At 48.9% G+C, this 18,370-nt stretch overlaps 1 protein-coding gene across 2 annotated transcripts in view; it reads right to left on the bottom strand.

The window, feature by feature from the left end:
• Positions 1-18,370, bottom strand: part of TMEM132B (transmembrane protein 132B) — a 403,314-nt gene that overhangs the window by 75,678 nt on the left and 309,266 nt on the right. For both annotated transcript variants that reach the window (XM_060310360.1, XM_060310359.1), the window contains exon 4: positions 13,358-13,544. In XM_060310360.1, coding sequence (XP_060166343.1) covers positions 13,358-13,544 — 187 coding nt within the window. The remainder of the gene's footprint in view (positions 1-13,357; positions 13,545-18,370) is intronic.

Raw genomic sequence — 18,370 nt, 5'->3', positions numbered from 1 at the left:
GGTTGGGATTATGGTGGATGAACCACTGGACTAACCTCATTTATCCTCGAGATCACATTACAGTGGGAATAAAGGAATTCAAATGTAATCCCCCAACAGCACCAAAAAAAGGCCATCGGCAGATAAAAGGCATGCACCATCTCTGAGGATGGAAAGCAGCAGATGGCCGGGGGGTAACGGATGAAGCGGATGAGGCAAGCAGGACCGGCTTCCCGTAGTCAGAGTTGACAGTGAAGGGACGTAGCAACTAGGCTCCACGGAGGGCATCGACGTTACAGACTTTAACAATGTAAAACTTGCAAAACCAATAAATACTCGGATGGGGGAAATGGCAAGAAATCTCAGCGTGCCGTTTCTTCTACTTTCAAATCAAGGAGCCGACGTCACCGGCTAAAATTGTGTCATGGAAGAAATAGAGACGGTGTGGCGATGGACGTGGAGGCGGCAATAGCAGCTATAGTGACAGTAATAAGAATAATAGTAATAATAATAATCGTTCCAAACCTTGGTTTGTTTTTTCCACAAACTTTTCTTTCTTAAATGTACCAAGTAGTTTAAAAATAAAAGTCTCTTCTCGTCGGCTAGGTTTTCTATTTTTGCTCGTTTCTTTTATGAAATACAACTCTACTTCGGATTCTTTGTCCTCTTTATCTGTAAATAATTTAACACCTTCACGAATAAAATACAGCTTTAGAGTAGGATTTCGTTGCTATAAAATATGGTGTCCAACCACCGTCTACTTACCCAGCCAGCCACTCCTCTCGCTGTGGATTCACGGATGTAGACCGCCCCGAATGATGATTCTCCAATATAACTAATGTCATATGGGGGGTGTTGGGATTTGGGCTTTTTTATTATGTTTAACATTTTTATAATGACTATGTATTACTTCACATTAAAATGATAAAGCCTTTCGAGAAAAGCAGCCACTCGCAGGCTCCATCCAGCCGCAGGGCGGGCGGTGATGCTGGCGGAGAGGCCGCACCTGTCCAAGGGGCCGGAGGCCGCGGGCCAGGTGCGGGCCAGGTGCGTCTCATGTGCTGTGCTGAGCGCTGGGTGGGGCTGCGGGAGGGGCCTTCATTTCTCACACTTGAGGCCACTGGGACTCGCAAGTGAGCAAAGGGCTGGATGAAGCAGTCAGCTGACTGGGGAGAAGACTGGGCCCGGGGGGCAGATGTGTTCGGGAGCCTTCTGGGGGAGGGGAGCGCAGGCCCAGCGCGGCCACGAGCTGGTCGGTCTGTGAGCGCCACCTAGTGGGCACCCCGGGGACTGCCGCCTGTGGTCCCCTCTCCTCGGAAAAAGAGTTCAAGCCAATCAAAAACGCCATCTTGGCAGTTTGCAAAATTAAAGTTATTTAGAAAAAGATGTGCTGGACTCTGCGATAAGCTATGCAAAGAAAAAAAAAGCACTGAATTTTAACTTGCCGTTTCTCTCAGGCGGGGCCGATGTACAGCTGGTGTGCGCTGGGGGGAGGGGAGGGACTTCGACAATTACTTACAAGCTGCATCTAGTCCCGTGGGTCACGTGAGGTCAGTGACCACGCCACCCTGTTAGGAAATATTTTTAATTTCACCACTATTCTTAAATGTCTCCCATTTAAGCATGTTGGGTAACTAATAAAAAGAAGTTGATGACATCTATCGTATTCTTACCTTGTAACAAGAACTGCACATATAATGTTGCCTCATTTAATCCTCAAAGTAACCTGTTGAGGTTGTCCTAGTAGGAATTATATTACATACCCCTTTTGCAGATAGGATGACTGAGGCTCCAAAGGCCGGCTCAGATCACAAAGTTTAAGTAAATGGCAAGTTAGATCCAAGCTGCGGCAGCTTGACATCTCTTACGCACACATGCCTCCACACCTCCCCAGCTGTGGAGAAGGTGCTGTCCCTTCACTGACCAGCACACAGGTGGGCAAAGTCCTCTCGTTTGCCAGGACTCTGGTTTGTCATTTCAAACAGGAACCTCATGGATGGACCTAGAGTCTGTCATACAGAGTGAAGTCAGAAAGAGAAAAACAAATACCGTATGCTAACACATATATATGGGGTCTATAAAAAAAAGGTCATGAAGAACCTAGGGGCAGGATGGGAATAAAGACGCAGACCTACTAGAGAATGGACTTGAGGACATGCGGAGGGGGAAGGGTAAGCTGGGACAAAGTGAGAGGTTGGCATGGACATATATACACTACCAAATGTAAAATCGATAGCTAGTGGGAAGCAGCCGCATAGCACAGGGAGATCAGCTCGGTGCTTTGTGACCACCTAGAGGAGTGGGATAGGAAGGGTGGGAGGGAGGGAGACGCAAGAGGGAAGAGATATTGGGATATATGTATATGTATAACTGATTCTCTTTGTCATAAAGCAGAAACTAACACACCATTGTAAAGCAATTATACTCCAATAAAGATGTTAAAAACAAACAAACAAACAAGCAAACAAAACAGGAACCTGAGTCTCAGAGGAGGCCCCTGGAGGTCAGTACCCAGAAACACTTGCATATGGGCAACTCCATCTTGTGACAAAAAATGCAGGTCACCCGCCAACAGTAAAAGAGATTTTATTTTTCAAAAAGAAATTGATTTCTTCAGAATACAGCCTCCGTGTTAAACGGAAGCACAAACCCTTCACCTAATTGATCTCAATTTTGTCATTCAGCGCTCATCACCCAACAGAACAGAACAATTCCCGAGCAGTAGTCTTTGTGGATGTGCCGCCTGACGGAGGTTTTTGGTGAGACAGATAGGTCATAAATATTCATGGTATTGACAGAGCCTTGGGAACCTGTCATGTCACATTACTGTAACAGAAACACCCAGACTTCCATCCCTTCGTTCCTTCAACTGTCAGCCACCAGTTTCATCCCTAGGCTTGCTTCTTGGGTCTGTTTTTCCAGTTCATCTTCAGATATTATAATGTCAGTAAAGGTTTGCCAGAAAGGCACGGGTCAGTGGAACCAAACATCTTAATGGGCTTCTTCCTTCTCCTTTTCCACTTAGCTGACTCCAGTTCACTCTCCAAGGGCAATCCTTTTTATACTGTTATTTTTAAGTAAGTTAGGAAATGACAGAACAGCTACAGCCAGCTATGGGGCCACTGCGGCGATAGGTTCACTGAATACGCTCACTGGCGTCACGCGCCCGGATAACGCTCGGCTGTGGGGAGCTGACCTGCATCCCGCACTTTGACAGGTGCCTGTGGTGGTACTTACAAAGCGTGTGGCTTCAATCTAACCAAGATGGTTATTTCTGGTCATTTGTAAAGCATGTCCACTGGACACACCTTCTCCTGGACAATTCAAATTGCTCCTTTCAGCTGTGAACAGGTTGGCTCCATCAGGTGAAACTCTGACTATATAGCCAAGGGAACGGCTGCTTGCAGACCACCTTGCTCTTTTCTATATATAAGAAAAGCCTCAAAGACAGCGCTGAGTCAGGCTTACCCTGGATTCCTACAGCAAGGTGTTGTATGTAATCTCCAGCAAGTAATTACACTGACTCACTAGCTTTGGTGGAAGAAGGGGGACGCAGGTCATCTGGATGGACTTTGGAAGTCAGGGTTCCACAAACATACCTTTCAGAGGCATTGGAATCTCTTTCTTTTCCTGGTAAGTGGAGTCTAATCAACACTACAGAATGTGAAGGCTTTGTAGCTGACTTAATGACTAAAGACCTAATAGCCTTTTAGAGTCATTTTCCAGAGCATCAAATCGCACTGAAGATGTTGAAGGTGTAGGACGGGGCTGCCCTAAATACCACCCAGATCTTAGTTGGCAGGTCGGTGGCCTATGTGTAGCCCCTCCCCGCTTCTTACCCCTGTAGTAGGTTAAATAGTGTCCCCCCCCTCAAATTCATGTCCACTGGAATCTCAGAACGTGACCTTATTTGGAAAAAGGGTCTGTGCAGATGTGATTAGTTAAGATGAGGTTATACTGGATGCTTAAATTCAATGCCCAGTGTACTGTTAAGGAGGGGACACGCAGAGACGCAGACACATACACAGCCCTGTGATGACAGAAGCTGAGATGGGAGTGATGCGGCCACAAGCTAAGGAATGCCTGGGGCCACCTGAAGCTGGAAGGCAAGGGAGAACCTAGAATCTTCAGGTCCTCAGAGGCAGCACGGCCCTGCTGATACCTTGTTTCTAGAACTCTGGCCTCCGGAACGGTGAGAGAATCCACCCCTCTTGTGTTAAGCCATGCAGTTGGTGGTAATTCTTCATGACAGCCCCAGGAAACTAACAGACTATTGACTGATCACCAGTTTCACCCTTGCCTCTAACAGCCCCTTACACCTTTCGGCACCTGATCTAGAACCCACTTTTCACCCTTAAATCAGGTGGAGCTTTACAAGATTCATGGTAGTAGAAGAAAAAAAAAAGAGACAGAGAGAGAGAAGAAAAAAAGAGAAAGAAATAGAAACCACCTAAGTATTCACCAGTAGGGAAATAAACTACGGAATAGCCTACCACAGGCTACTAAAGAGCAGGTTTTTAAAAAATGAACGAGGCAGCTCTATTCACACGGGTATGAAAAAGCCTCCGAGACAGAGTATCGGCTGTAGAGAATGTGAGACGCAGCACAATGCCCTTTGTTTCCACACACGGCCACGGATAAAACAAAATCCTTTGCTGTCTGCAGCCACGTATCTGTGTATGAAGGTAGATACGAAGCCCTGGATGAAAACAATAAAAGGATAAAACGGAGTTCATTTAGGGAAGGGGGCTGGAACTGCGGGTAGTCCGTGAACGCTTGAGCCTTATTTTAGGATTTTAGGAGGATGCATTCAAGCGCTATTCAGTTCGATTTTACTTTTAAGTTTTAAACAAAACAAAAGACAAAGGACAGGGGAAAAAGCTATCCACAAGCCTTCAAAGCTTTCTGAATTACCGACTTAATTACTTAAGACCCCCTGGAGCTGTAACAGACCCCAAGAGGCCCAGGAGATGCCTGCTGGACCTGGCCTGGGGCGAAACATCCCTCCTTAGAGGTGGAGACTCCCAGGACAACGTCTGCCCCCTCTGCATCCTGGGCCACATGCAGAGCCAACGGGCAAAGAAAACAGCCACAGAGGGAGGGAGAGAGACGCCCTGTGACATGAAGCAGGAGCTTCAAGCGATTTAAGTCCCTGATTGTTTTGCGCCATCAGGACTATGATCCCAAGAAAATACAGGGTGTACAGAACACTTGGAATTTCAACAAGGCAAGCGGAGTGAATTGCAGCCGCTGGACCGGCAGCCTGGACCCAGACAGCAAGGGAGCAGAGTGCCAACAAATCAATATGGTTTCACATGGCTTTGCCCTGGGCGGCGGGGACGGGGAAGCGGGAGGAGGAACGCCTCCCTCTATGGGAGCAAGAATCGAAGAGAAAGAAAGGAAAACATCTTTCAGAGACATAACTCCCCACCTGCAAGCTAGAGTCAGAATGTTCATCAGCCTGGGCTCCCCTGACACGGTCCCCCTCCGGCTCTGCAGGCTCCCACTGTGAACACTTCTCTCTACACGTCACACGTGTCTTGTCTAATCCAATGACCTCAAAATACCACGGTGCCAGAAGTCCCTCCTCTTGTCCACTCTGCGTGCTACTACCGTCCTGAGCTAACGGCCACCACTCCTATTTCGGACAACTAATTTAATGCCAGGCTCTCTTCTGGGAAATTCCCACATGTGACTTCACCACAGCCCTGGGCCATTTTCCCAATGGGGAAACTGAGCCATCACAGAACACTTAAGTCACTTGCCCAAGGTCACGCAGCTGCGGAGGCACTGCCTGACACAGAACCTGTGAACATGTGACCTTACACAACTGAGGGGCTTTGCAGATGTGATTCAGTTAAGGATGCTGAGCTGGGGAGAGTGTCCTGCGTTATGCAGGTGGCCCGGCGTGATCACAAGGGTCCTTACAAGAGGGAGGCTGGAGGGTCAGCATCAGAGAAGGAGACACGGTAACAGAAGCAGAGGTCAGAGTGATGTGTGACATGGGGTCATGAGCTAAGGAATGCGGGCGCCTCTCGAAGCTGGAAAGGGCAAGGAAGAGATTCTCCCCTAGAGCTTCCAAAATAATGCAGCTCTGCTGACACCTTGATTTTGTCCTCTAGACCCGTCTCAGACTTGCGATGTCCAGAACTGTAAGCTAGATTTGTGTTGTTTAAAGACACTATGCTTGCGGTAATTTGTTACAGCAGCAAGAGGCGGCTAATACAGACACCAATAACCGGACACTGGAAAGCCCACGAAAGGTTATCTGTTACTACCAAGGCCTGCAAAAGCTGCCCCTGGCTTCCTCTCCAATCTCATCTCTTTCCCCGGCCTCCCCCCCCCGACCCCCGCCTTGCGGTCTACATTCCAACAGCCTGGCCTTCTTTGAGTTCCTCAAATAAACCGAGTTTAATTCTGCCTGGAGATGCGCACTGTTCCCTCCGCCTGAAATGTGCTTCCTGCACAGCCTTCCGGAGCTGGCTGCTCGTCAGTTAGTTCTCAGAGCAAACGCCAGGTCCTTAGACAGACAGCTTCCTGATCGCTTAGCACTGCCCGCCTCCATCCCAGGGTCTCTGTTCTGTGACCCAGCACGAATTTCTCCACAGCGTACATCACTATCTGAAGTGATCGGATGTACTTGTCTCTTATATTCCGTACTCTCCTCTCCTAGAATGGAAGCACCGGGAGGGCTGGGACTCTGTGTGTCTGTTCATCGCCATTCACTAGAACACAGAGTAGACACACAAATATTATTTGAAATAAAGAAGTATTTGTGCCCAGGCCTTGCTCTAAAGTTTCAGGCCAAGACGGCTAAAAAGGCATCTGATTATCTCTCGCTTTTTCCTTGCTTGCGTGCCCAGTTGCTTAGAAACTCACCAAGCAGGCTCATTTGTTGATTCCAACTTTTTGAAAGATAATGTGTTTTTGATCTGCATGAGTAGAGCTGGGCTTTTTAGTTTTAAGAACTGTAGTGGAATGGTGGGCTGCAGCCCTAAACTCCAAGCCACCCACGGAAATAAATCTCTAAGCTCAAAGTTCAGTAATTGGACATAAAACTGCAGAGAGTTGAAAGGGAATGAGGGACAGAGTTGGGGGGGGGTGGGGGAGAAAAGAAAACTCATGCTTTCATAAAGAAAAGAAGGGCTTTTCTTTATGAAGGGAAGAGAAACAGGCACAAAGTTGGCATTTCCCAGCCATGGAGGGGGCAGCACAAAGACTATTTTTAAATTTTAGATTTTAAAGATGATGCAGAGAACATCGTTATTGCCCTAGGTTGCAACACTCCTCTTTTTTGACTGCCCTTTTTAAGATGGGATTTTTGAAGGTGTTGACCATCTGTGCTGTCTGCTAAAATGGAAACATTAGACACAATGATTTCCAAGGCCTGGTGATCAACTCAAAATTTCCATCAATTCCATTTTATCCCTTTCCATGCACCAAAAAGTAATGAATCCAGCACACAGTGTATGCTAAATAAGTGGCCGATTGTATAACGATTGACCCGATGGATGGACGGATGGACGGATGGATGGATGGATGGATGGATGGATGGACAGATGGATGGATGGATGGATGGGTGGATGGATGGATGGATTGATCAATCGATGGATGGATCGATGGACCATCGGATGGATGGATGGGCAGATGAATGGACAGATGGGTGGACGAATGGACCAAGAGATGGATGGATGCATGCATGCATGGATGGATGGATGGATAGATGGATGGACAGATGGATGGACGGATGGGTGGATGGATGGATGGATGGGTGGGTGGATGAGTACATCACCACTCTCTGTCCTTCTACAGACCCTCCTGCCTGGACTATTGCATCAGCCCCCACCCTGGCTTCCATGCCTGGGGTCTCTTCCCAGTTTTATCATGATTTCCCCTAAAGCTGCATATTTACCTTCTTGAAGTAGAGGTTGGTTTGCTACCCGAGGGGTGTCCACAGCACCCCACACTACACAGGGTCACACACTGTGGCAGCAACCTTCTAAATCATAATACTGGGGTTGAATCCCAAGATAGCAGTCCCTCCTCAGAGGATGCTGTGAGGTTGAGTGAGATGTTCAGGGGGCAGCAGCCGCCTTGACTACCTACCCACCATCATCATTCTTCTCCACGTGCACCACAGCTGTATCTGATTCATCAAATCGAGCTCTTTCTTTCCTCTAGGTGGGGAATCCACCACCCGTACCGAGATTGAACTTCTGTTTGACCCTCGCCCAAATCTGACACATATATTTACACGTGGTCAGACAGCACAATGGTGATGATGAAAACAACGATGGCTAAATATCATTGAGTGCTTACAATGTGCCAGGCCAACGTGCTCCTTTTTTTTTTTTTTTTCACAATAGGCACTTGAGTTTGTTAAATAATGTGGGTTAAGCAAGCGTTGAGGAGTTCCATGGAATTGGGGGTGGAGGGAGTGGATCTCAAGGAGAGTTTGGGGTCCTCTCCCTCCCCTGGATTTTTGTCAGCTGTGTTCCTGCAGTACGTCTTTAATCCTCATAAAACTCTAAGAGGCAGGCAACCTCATTTTTACATTTTACAGATGACGAAGGTTGAGTTTCAGAGAGGTTAAGTGACTTGCCCAAGATGACAAAACTAGTAAACGTTGGGGTCCAAATTTCCATCTAGGCAGGCTGACCCAAGAGCCTGTACTCTTGACCAAAATATTTCCTTGACAACTAACTCAAAGGAGAAAACAATTGAGAATTTTGTCAGTATGGACGCCCGCCCCCCCACCAGGTAAATCAATAGGGTAACAAAACTGGCAGAAACCCATTTCAGACTTGTGACCTCCAGACTCTTAAGATAATAAGTTGGTGTTCCTTGAAAGCATTAAGTTTGTGGTGATTTGCTACAGCAGCAAAAGGAAACTAATACAGCAGATGAGGGCTATCCAGCCAGTGGGTTCAGGTTCTGATGGTAAATATAACCATTTGCTCATTTGCTGAGCAGACACTGTGTATCAGGCACCACGTTTGGTGCTGAGAAAACATCTGGTGAGCAAAACAAACAGGGTCCCTCCCATCGAGGAGCTTGTGATCCAGTGGAGAAGACAGAGAGTATTCTGGTCATCAGTTCAGTGCCTCTTGGCTCCAACCAAATTCACCCCCCATGACCTGCTCTGGGAAAATGGATCTGAGCCTTTAACAGTTGTCCTTTGCCAATGGGCAAGAGTTACGCTATGTCAGTAGGGGGCGCTGGAGAGACACTTGAGTAGGAAAGTGTTTGCTTTCTGATTCTGGGGCACTCTTCCAGCACTGGTGGCTTCCCCCCCACCCTTGTATCCAGCTCCTGCAGCACCCAGTGCCCTGCAGCTTTCACCAGCATCCACTTTGAGTGGTTTGGTAGCAAGTGCTTCTGAAGAGACAGCTCCCTGTGGACAGCTGTCCCCAGACTTCCAGCAATTTCCACTGGTATGCTACCTCAGCAGCTTCTCCTCATTCAGCGGGCTGTGAATGTACCCTCTCCGGCAAGGTCTGGATCTCGGAGGGTTGGGGGAAGGCCTCTGGCTCAGATGCCCTAACTCCGTCCCAGGGCAGCGGAGGCTCCTGACTCGGCCATTCCCATATTCTTCAGGGTTCTCCTCACTTCTTAGCAAGCAATCTCTCATCACTCTAGTCCCTGTTATAATTAACGGTCCTTTATATCAACCTCTCCCTGCTCAAATTCTTTCTCGTGATTGGAGCCAGACGGAGACAGGCAATGCACAAAGCATCACGTGAATAAGCATGAATTATAGACGAAAGAGAGAACGAATTTAGCTGGAGTGGCCAGGAGAACCCTCTGTGAGAGTCGGCTTTGATGGTGAAAGAGACAAGAAATCAACGAAGTGGAGCCTTCTGGGCCAAGGGTGAGCCATGAGAAGACGTGAGTAAGACCGAGGCTCAGCGTGGCCAGGTTCTGAACGGACAGGCTTCTGGGACACCTTGGGACCTCAGGCTCACATCGTACAACAAAAGGGCATCGGCCAGAGCCTGTCTGCCCTCAGATCCATTCCCAAGCCTTCCCCTGATGGGTTCTGGCTCCCAGAGGCGCTGACCCCAAAGACGGTGTTCCTTAGGGGACCCCAGCCCTGGGCCCCAGGATCACCTCCTCCTGCCTCCCAGCCCAGGGGTGGGTGGATTCCCACTCCGGCTATGATTCCTGAGTCTCCTGTGTTCTGTTCCTGGCTTATCATCTGTCCTACTTCCTGTGTACCTGAGTGCTTCCACTTCAAGTTTTTCTGTCCTAACTACAAAAGTGGCTTCCGCTCCTCTGATACAATAGCAAGCTCAATTTTGTTTGAACATTCCATGGATGAGTAATCTAGCACCCTTACATCATGCCTAAGTTGTCCAGGGTTAGGTGCCACTGAGAAGAAGTAGGAGGGGGAGGGGAGAAGGGAAAGGAGAAGAAGGGGGGCGGGAAGGAAGAATTACATAAAAGTTACTTACACCCTAAGAGCAGTAGGCAAAATTCTCCCCTGAAGGCCACTCTGGCAGTTACGGGTTTGGAAAGCAGCTAAAACAACTGATTAAAGAGAAAGGATGAACTACCAACTCTGGTTCCACCGCAAACTTTACTAAATAGCTCTGGTCCCTTGGAGGCATTTCAGAGCCACTCTCCACGGGGATGCAGGAGGTGCGCTGCGATACATGACACCACCCAACCATCCAACCCTGGCACCTCCCAGCCAGTGGGAATTAAAGCCAAATGCAAGAAACCATCCCTAAGTAAAGATCAGCCAGATGGGGAGACACTACTCGCCACAGACCTGCGGTGAGCACAGCAGACAGACCACAGCCTCCTCGGAGAAGCCAGGGAGGAGCACGCAGCTCAGCTGGCTCCAGCGGGGGAGAAGCTGGGGGATGGCGGAGCGAGTGCCACAGAGAACAGACCAGCGCCGGCAATGCAGCCAAAACGAGTGCACCGCTCGCATCCGCTGGACCCCTCCCAGGGCTGCACCAGGCACCTGTCACTAATACAGGAACAGCACAGAAGATGAGCCCCACGGGGGAGTGCTGGCAGCTGAGGAAAGGTTGTCCGAGCCGACCTGTATCTTGGCCTCCTTCCCTGTTCTGCCAGGCTCTCCATCCTTGCCCACCTTTCACCACCTCCTTCTGCCCTAGGTTCTGTCCCATCCCACCACGTGCCCTGACCCAGTGATGAGCACCCCACTCAGACCAGTGCCATGAGTTAGGTCTTCAGGCAGCATCATGACAGAAGAGTTCACCTCTGGCCAAAGAGCGTTGGAGGGTCTCACCAAGCAAAGGTCTCATTGGGAAAGGCCACACTAGGAGACAATATGGGCTGAAGCCCTATAACAACAGAATAATAGTCCCCATTCACCAGTATTCTCCTTAGGTTACTTTACTACAAGATGTTAACATTAACGTTCTGGCCAAGGATACACTTTCTGTCCCAGATGCTCACCTCTGCCATCACGGCATTAAAGCAAACCTAGACAATTCAGAACAAATGAGGCTGTGTTCCAATAAGACATTTTCTACTAACGCAGGCGGCAGGCTGGATTGGTCGGTGGGCTGTACTGGGCTGACTGCAGGTCCATACCCCGTCCTGGTTCCAGCCTCCTGGCAGGTCAACATACATCACTTTCTAGCTCCTCTCGGAACCAGCACCTGCCCACGAGAGAAAGGCACGACCCTCATCGTTACAAGTAGCAGGAGGCTGCAGAGGTCCCAGGGAACTGACTGGTACTGATGAGACATACAGCAAAATCCTAAGGACTTCGAGTAAAGAGATGACACAACCTCAGCCAGATCTTGGTCGATCTGGAGAATTGACAGAAAAGGTCCTGGGAAAGGGAACATAGGACTGTCTCACTCTGTCCCAAAATCCTCATCCATCCACCTCTGCCCCTTCACGGGGCTCTTTCCCACGGAACTGTGGCCGCCCTCAAACCAAAATGCAGATCACTGCTGGTGTAGATCATCTCCAACCGTCTAGCCTTCAAGAACTAGATGATCTGGGTAGCTCAGATTACAGCACGGGATTCAGTCATTCACTCCACAGATCGTAAGTGCCCCAGGCATCGTTCTAGGTGCTGGGGACACAGCTGTGGACAAAACTGACGGGAAGCCTACCGTCATGGATCTCTCCTTCTGGGGAGGAACATAGATGATGAATCCTAAACCTCAAACACTGATAATATCTATGAAGAAGATGGAAGAGGATGAAGATGTAAACAGAGAGGGATGGGCAAGGGGGATGGACAGCCAGCTTGGCTTCCCTGGTCAGGGAAGGTGCCTCTTAACAGTCGAATCAAGAAGGAGCCAGATATGGGAGACATAGGGAAAGGGAGTTTTGGGGCAAAGAGTCAAGAACACAAACATGGGGATTGCAGAATTAATTGTAGGACAGAGGCTTTTATTTGCAAGGATCTCAGCCCTGGTATCCAACTTTGAGTAGGGATGATAGAAGTACCCCCAGACTGTCCTAGAATCGCTCGGTGTGGACCCCCATGCTTTGGTCCCAGACAGGAAGGTCAAAGCAGTGCAGAATGTATTTGGACATTTCCAGTGTGGGAAAGGGCATTTGCTAATGCCCTGCACTCCCAGGGTTTATTAACCCTGTGACCCATCGGCACCGTCTTTTAAGGTTCTGGAACCTTGTCCACGACACTGTTCTCAGAGGTGTTCCCTGAGCCTGACTGTGAATAGAGCTTCGGCCAAGCTCAGAGGAGAGAGCTGGTCACCCCCAGGCCAGAAACAGAAACACATGTGGTTTTATGGTCTCTGGGACCCTATCCAGGTTCATCTGGTCAGTTCCCAACAAGGCTCTTTCGGTCCATCTGCATTTTAGAGTTTCCCAATCCCCAAGCTACATGGGAACTCTCAGGGCAATTGACCAGGGGCTGTTTACTCAGCATATAGAGAGGCCGTTCCCACCACACACTCCTGATGCATTTCAATGCAACTGTCTTCCCTCAGGACAACACTCGATCCTGAGATGCACACAGGCTGAGGCAATAAAAAACACAGGCTCCCCAGGACACGGTTCAGCAGTGTCCACAAAGGAAAGCGGATTTACACAGCAGGCCCTAGTTTCCAAGGAGGCGTTACAGAAAGCAAGTAAATAAAATATAACTTAAGTGTATTTCCCTGGCTCAAGCAACTTCAAGGTGCATAGAAAACAGCAGATTATAAAATGCTCACGTTTCTTTGAATATTAAAAGTACTCAGGGAATTCCCTGGCGGTCCAGTGGTTAGAATTCTGGGCTTTCACTGCCAGGGGCCAGGGTTTGACCCCTGGTCGGGGAACTAAGATCCCACATGCCACACGGCGAGGCAAAAAAAAAAAAAAAAAGTACTCAGAGAAAACATCTTTGTGACACTGATTCCGAAGCCCGACATCTCACCATTGCGAGCGGGACGATGCCCACGAAGGAGGTGTGGCTGACAAAGATCTCGGAGACAACCAGCTCCCTCGCGGCGTCCTCCACCGGGTACTCCACCTGCCAGGTGATCTGCTGGGCGCCAGCCAGGCCACTGCTGTTGTCGATTCCAAAGTCCACCTGCAAGATCTCATAGAAGGAGCCATTTGTTCTGCAAAACAAACACACAGTAAAGTGCAGTTTAAAACCTGAGACTCAGCAGAGTGTCAAGAACGCGATAAATGGCCACATTCCTCTCGGTCAACCCAAAGAAGGCTCGCCAGGTCCAACAGGTCACAGGCGGTGTCGACAGAGCCTGATTCACAGGCTGCCCACAGACGGCCCACACCTCCGAGTGGACAGGCCATCCGTCTTCAGGGCCCTGTCCTTCCCTGAATGAGCAGCTCAGACAGCACTGCATCTCTGGGCACTGTCACCTCTCAGTCCTCCCCAACCCCACGCCTGCGGACGCCACGATCCAGGTACCACACACGGGACGTGGCCCGACACCGTCACCTAGGGCCACCATTACTCCAATCGTGAGGCACAGCCTGGATTCTGGCTGTTTCTACGTTTACTTGCTGACCTGTGTGGCTGTGGACCCGTGGTGCAAACTCTGAGCTTTAGAATTTGGGGAGAACATTAGTGCCTACATGGGCTTGTGAAAGCATCGTGAGACCAAGGATGGGAAAGGACCCCATAAGGTGCCTCGTCCGTGACATCAACTATGAGCTACATGAATAAGGAGCTACGCCGGGTTCTTCATGTCCTCAGCCTGCAACGGGATGGGATGGGATGTAAGAAATTCCCCATGAATAAGGAGCTACGCCAGGTTCTTCATTTCCTCAGCCTGCAACGGGATGGGGTGGGATGTAAGAAATCCCCCATGAATAAGGAGCTACGCCAGGTTCTTCATTTCCTCAGCCTGCAACGGGATGGGGTGGGATGTAAGAAATCCCCCATGAATAAGGAGCTACGCCAGGTTCTTCATTTCCTCAGCCTGCAATGGGATGGGGTGGGATGTAAGAAATCCCCCCCGCCTTCATTCATGGAGTGACCACATTGAACACTGCACAGTGTTTGGAGGAGGGGGAAGAAAGCGGACGGGGCACATATAAGTGAAAAGGGCAAATGTCATTCTCAGCATCTTTCTACACAGGGAGAGCCTCTCATAAGGACATGAACTTATAAATTATAGGCTGACTATTGCACGGATGGGAGGAGTTACTAAACAGAGAGGTAAAACAACGAGCCATCCAGCATGGGATTTGTGGACGACTTCTGCTCCATAAGTCTTTGACCGTCACCCTGAATCTAGCTGTATCTGGATCCAAGCAATATGACAGCAGAGTGAAGGATTCACAGCTCCAAAAGCCTGAGTGACCCCAACCAACCTGTTCCTTTACCAACAATGGGCCTGCCGGGACTAAAATGAGCTGGGAAGCCTCTTCCCTGTCTTTGGGGATCTAGGGCAAGATCTGCAGCCCAGACACCGAACTCACAACCTGTAGGGAAAGAGTTTTTTGTTTTGTTTTGTTTTTTGCGGTACGCGGGCCTCTCACTGTTGCAGCTTCTCCCGTTGCGGAGCACAGGCTCCGGACGTGCAGGCTCAGCGTCCATGGCTCATGGGCCCAGCCGCTCCGCAGCACATGGGATCCTCCCAGACCGGGGCACGAACCCGCGTCCCCTGCATCGGCAGGTGGACTCTCAACCACTGCACCACCAGGGAAGCCCAGGAAAGAGTTTTGAAAAAAAGCCTGTTGCCTGTTGCTTGCCCAACAGAATCTCCTACCGTGGACAGTTCCTCCACGCCCCCAACCACGAAGACTTAAGAACAGGGTAGAAACCACAGTATTGACAGACAGCTACAGTACATTTGTTCTTTAAATCTTCTAGCTCCTTGTGAGAAAGACAAATATCATATAATATTGCTTATATTTGGAATAAAAAAAATGGTACAAATGAACTCATTTACAAAGCAGAAATAGAGTCACAGATGTAGAAAACAATCTTATGGTTACCAGGGGGCAATGGGGAAGAAGGATAAATTGGGAGATTGGGATTGACATATACTCACTACTATGTATAAAATAGATAACTAATAAGGACCTACTGTATAGCACAGGGAACTCGACTCAATACTCTGTAATGACTTATATGGGAAAAGAATCTAAAAAAAAGTGGATGTATGTATATGCATAACTGATTCACTTTGCTGTACAGCAGAAACTAACACAACATTGTAAATCAACTACACCCCAATAATTTTTTTTTAAAAATAGCTATAGTACAGCTATAGTGTTGGCAAAACTAAGTTACAGTGACCTGATACGGAACTCTACCCCAAACAGAACTACATTAGAATTTGTCACGTCCAACGTTTTTTCCATTTAGTCAAGGTTTTAAGAAACTCTCTGATACTGCTCTGTCCAATACAGTGGTTACCGGCCAGAAGTGGCGATTTAAATTGAAGTATAAATGTATTAAAATTATCTAGCCAGGTTGTCCTGGTGTGGGTACCCGTGAGCTATGAATCATCAAGTTATCTATTTGCACATGCTGCCTTGCACGGGGAAGGGAATGTGTGTTGAATAAGGGACCTGGCGTCATGAGAGGATGACAGTGGGCTCACATGGGAACAGGAGACCCCTATTTCCCGGGGCCCTGCAAGAGGGATTTCAGGAGCTTAGGAACTTGGGCGCTCGGTTCTCGGCTTCGGTCACCTCCCTTTCCCAGCCACCACACCCCAGCCTCAAGTCACTTCTCTGATCGCAGGGATTCTCCACTTATCCATCTGTTAAGTCTCCTCCTGTAAGAGATGCTCGGCCCTGTCAGATCAGATCTTCAGTTTCTTTTGAGTCTGCACCGTGCTTGTAAGCAGATCTAAGGAGCTGCTGCTAATGCCTCCTGGGTCTCAGCACTCAGTAAACTTCAGAAAAACTACCGCCGAGAAAGTGAAAATCCAGCACAAGAAGAAAAGGACCGTAACTCTCTCTGTTATCAGCAGTTTAATCCTGCTATATCCGCACTCCGGTCTTGGGGTGCAGACGTGGCCAGTCTTTGGGCAAAGGGGGCAGGGTCTGCGTGGGAAGGCTGGCCCTCCCTTAACTGTGGGTTCTTCTTCTCCTGTGGACCTGCTACAGGAACCTGCCCAAGACCAGCTACAAATGGAGTAACACTCCAGTCAGAGTCACTTTTATGCATCAGTTTTTATTTTAAGTCATTTCCCTCAAACCAGAGGAAGGGGGTCTTTGACTTCTCGGCCGCTGGCGTGCCCGCTAATAAGTCCATTTCTATGGAAATGGGTTTATAAGTATCAACTTTACCCGTTCCTGATCTATTCTTGATGAGCCTTTCCACTTAGAAAGTGTTCCATGATTCTCTCCATTTAACAATTACCGCTGCCTTTGGGGAACCAGGGTCAGTCATGAGATAATCATCAGATATTTTTCTTTTCCCTGGGGTGGAGAAGTGTGTGTGTGTGTGTGTGTGTGTGTGTGTTGGAAGGGTCAGGAACACTGCTTGCCTGTTTCTACCCTCAAGCTAGAACTCACAGCCTCCTCCCAAAAGGACTTGCTTCCCAGAGGCCCTGTTTCCCATGGAAACCTGTCCTGTAATAAAAGCTAAGCCCCCTCCACGTGACCGTGGGACAGCTTTCGAGTGCACAGTATGGCTGCAGCTCAGACACGCCAGCAAGAAGGAGGTGGAGAAATGGGAGCAGGGGAGATGGATGGGCCCCAATCCAGCAGCTGGTCCCCAGGAAGCGCACCCTGCCGTTTCTCAGCAGATCCCTCATGATGACAGCGATGATCGTTTTGCGGAGGGAGGGTGGTGGGGAGGGAAGGCAATAGTGGGGGAGAGAGCAGTAAAGAACGAGGGAGAGTTCAAAAGCGTGAACTGCTCTGTAGCAGGTTGTACCATTTACCTAAACTATTTTTTCTCCCCACAAACTTCTAGATAATTCTGAGCTACCAGACGGAGATGCTTTCCCCATATAAGTTTTTTTTTTTCTATAAATGGAGCAAGAGAGGCTGTCTCTGGTCTCAGGGATTCTGCTTTTTTCTTATGAACCTTTTTCTGGGCATTATTTTAAAAGATGACCAAAAAGCCAGGTAAATACTGAACGATGATTACACTGAGCAAACGCCCTAGAGTAAGCCTGCTGGTTACTGGCGGTAAATACAATGAGACTGAACTCCGACTTCCTCTCTTGACTGTTCGTGCCACCAGGACAACAGTGTACCTGTACAGTTGCTGCTCTGACTGTGGCAGCTGGAACGGTGCCTGGAAAAGTGTAGGAGTTCCATACGTATTTGTTTAAGTCTCTGAACACACTCAACAGACCAAGTAGGACACCCTGTCAATCTGTGTGTAGGGGGGTGTCATATGCATTCTGGGAGACAAGAAGCTACCAGGGTTTTTTGTTGTTGTTGTTGTAATTTATTTATTTTATGTATTTATTTTTGGCTGTGTTGGGTCTTCGTTGCTGCACGCAGGCTTCCTCTAGTTGCACCGAGCAGGGGTTACTCTTCATTGCGGTGCACGGGCTTCTCATTGCGGTGGCTTCTCTTGTCGCGGAGCACGGGCTCTAGGCGCGCGGGCTTCAGTAACTGTGGCACGTGGGCTCAGTAGTTGTGGCTCACGGACTCTACAGCACAGGCTCAGTAGCTGTGGCACACGGACTTAGTTGCTCCGCGGCATGTGGGATCTTCCCGGCCCAGGGCTCGAACCTGTGTCCCCTGCATTGGCAGGAGGATTCCTAACCACTGCGCCACCAGGGAAGTCCCGGTCAGCTGGGTTTTGAGCCCTATTCTCCTGCCTGCCTGGTACGTATATTGATATTCTCTGCTTTGATAAGGTGGGTCTGTCTCCACTACTAGAATGTAATTTTGTTTTAAAGACTTTATTTTTTTAGAGCAGTTTTAGGTTCACAGCAAAATTGAGGAGAAGGTACCAAGGTTTCCCATATACCCCTTTCCCTCCATACACTCAGAGCCT

The sequence above is a fragment of the Globicephala melas genome, chromosome 13, assembly GCF_963455315.2.
Source record: "Globicephala melas chromosome 13, mGloMel1.2, whole genome shotgun sequence".
NCBI classification, from domain to species: Eukaryota; Metazoa; Chordata; class Mammalia; order Artiodactyla; family Delphinidae; genus Globicephala; species Globicephala melas.
Note: the sequence above shows the minus strand (reverse complement) of the source record. Positions and strands in the feature narration are given on the sequence as shown.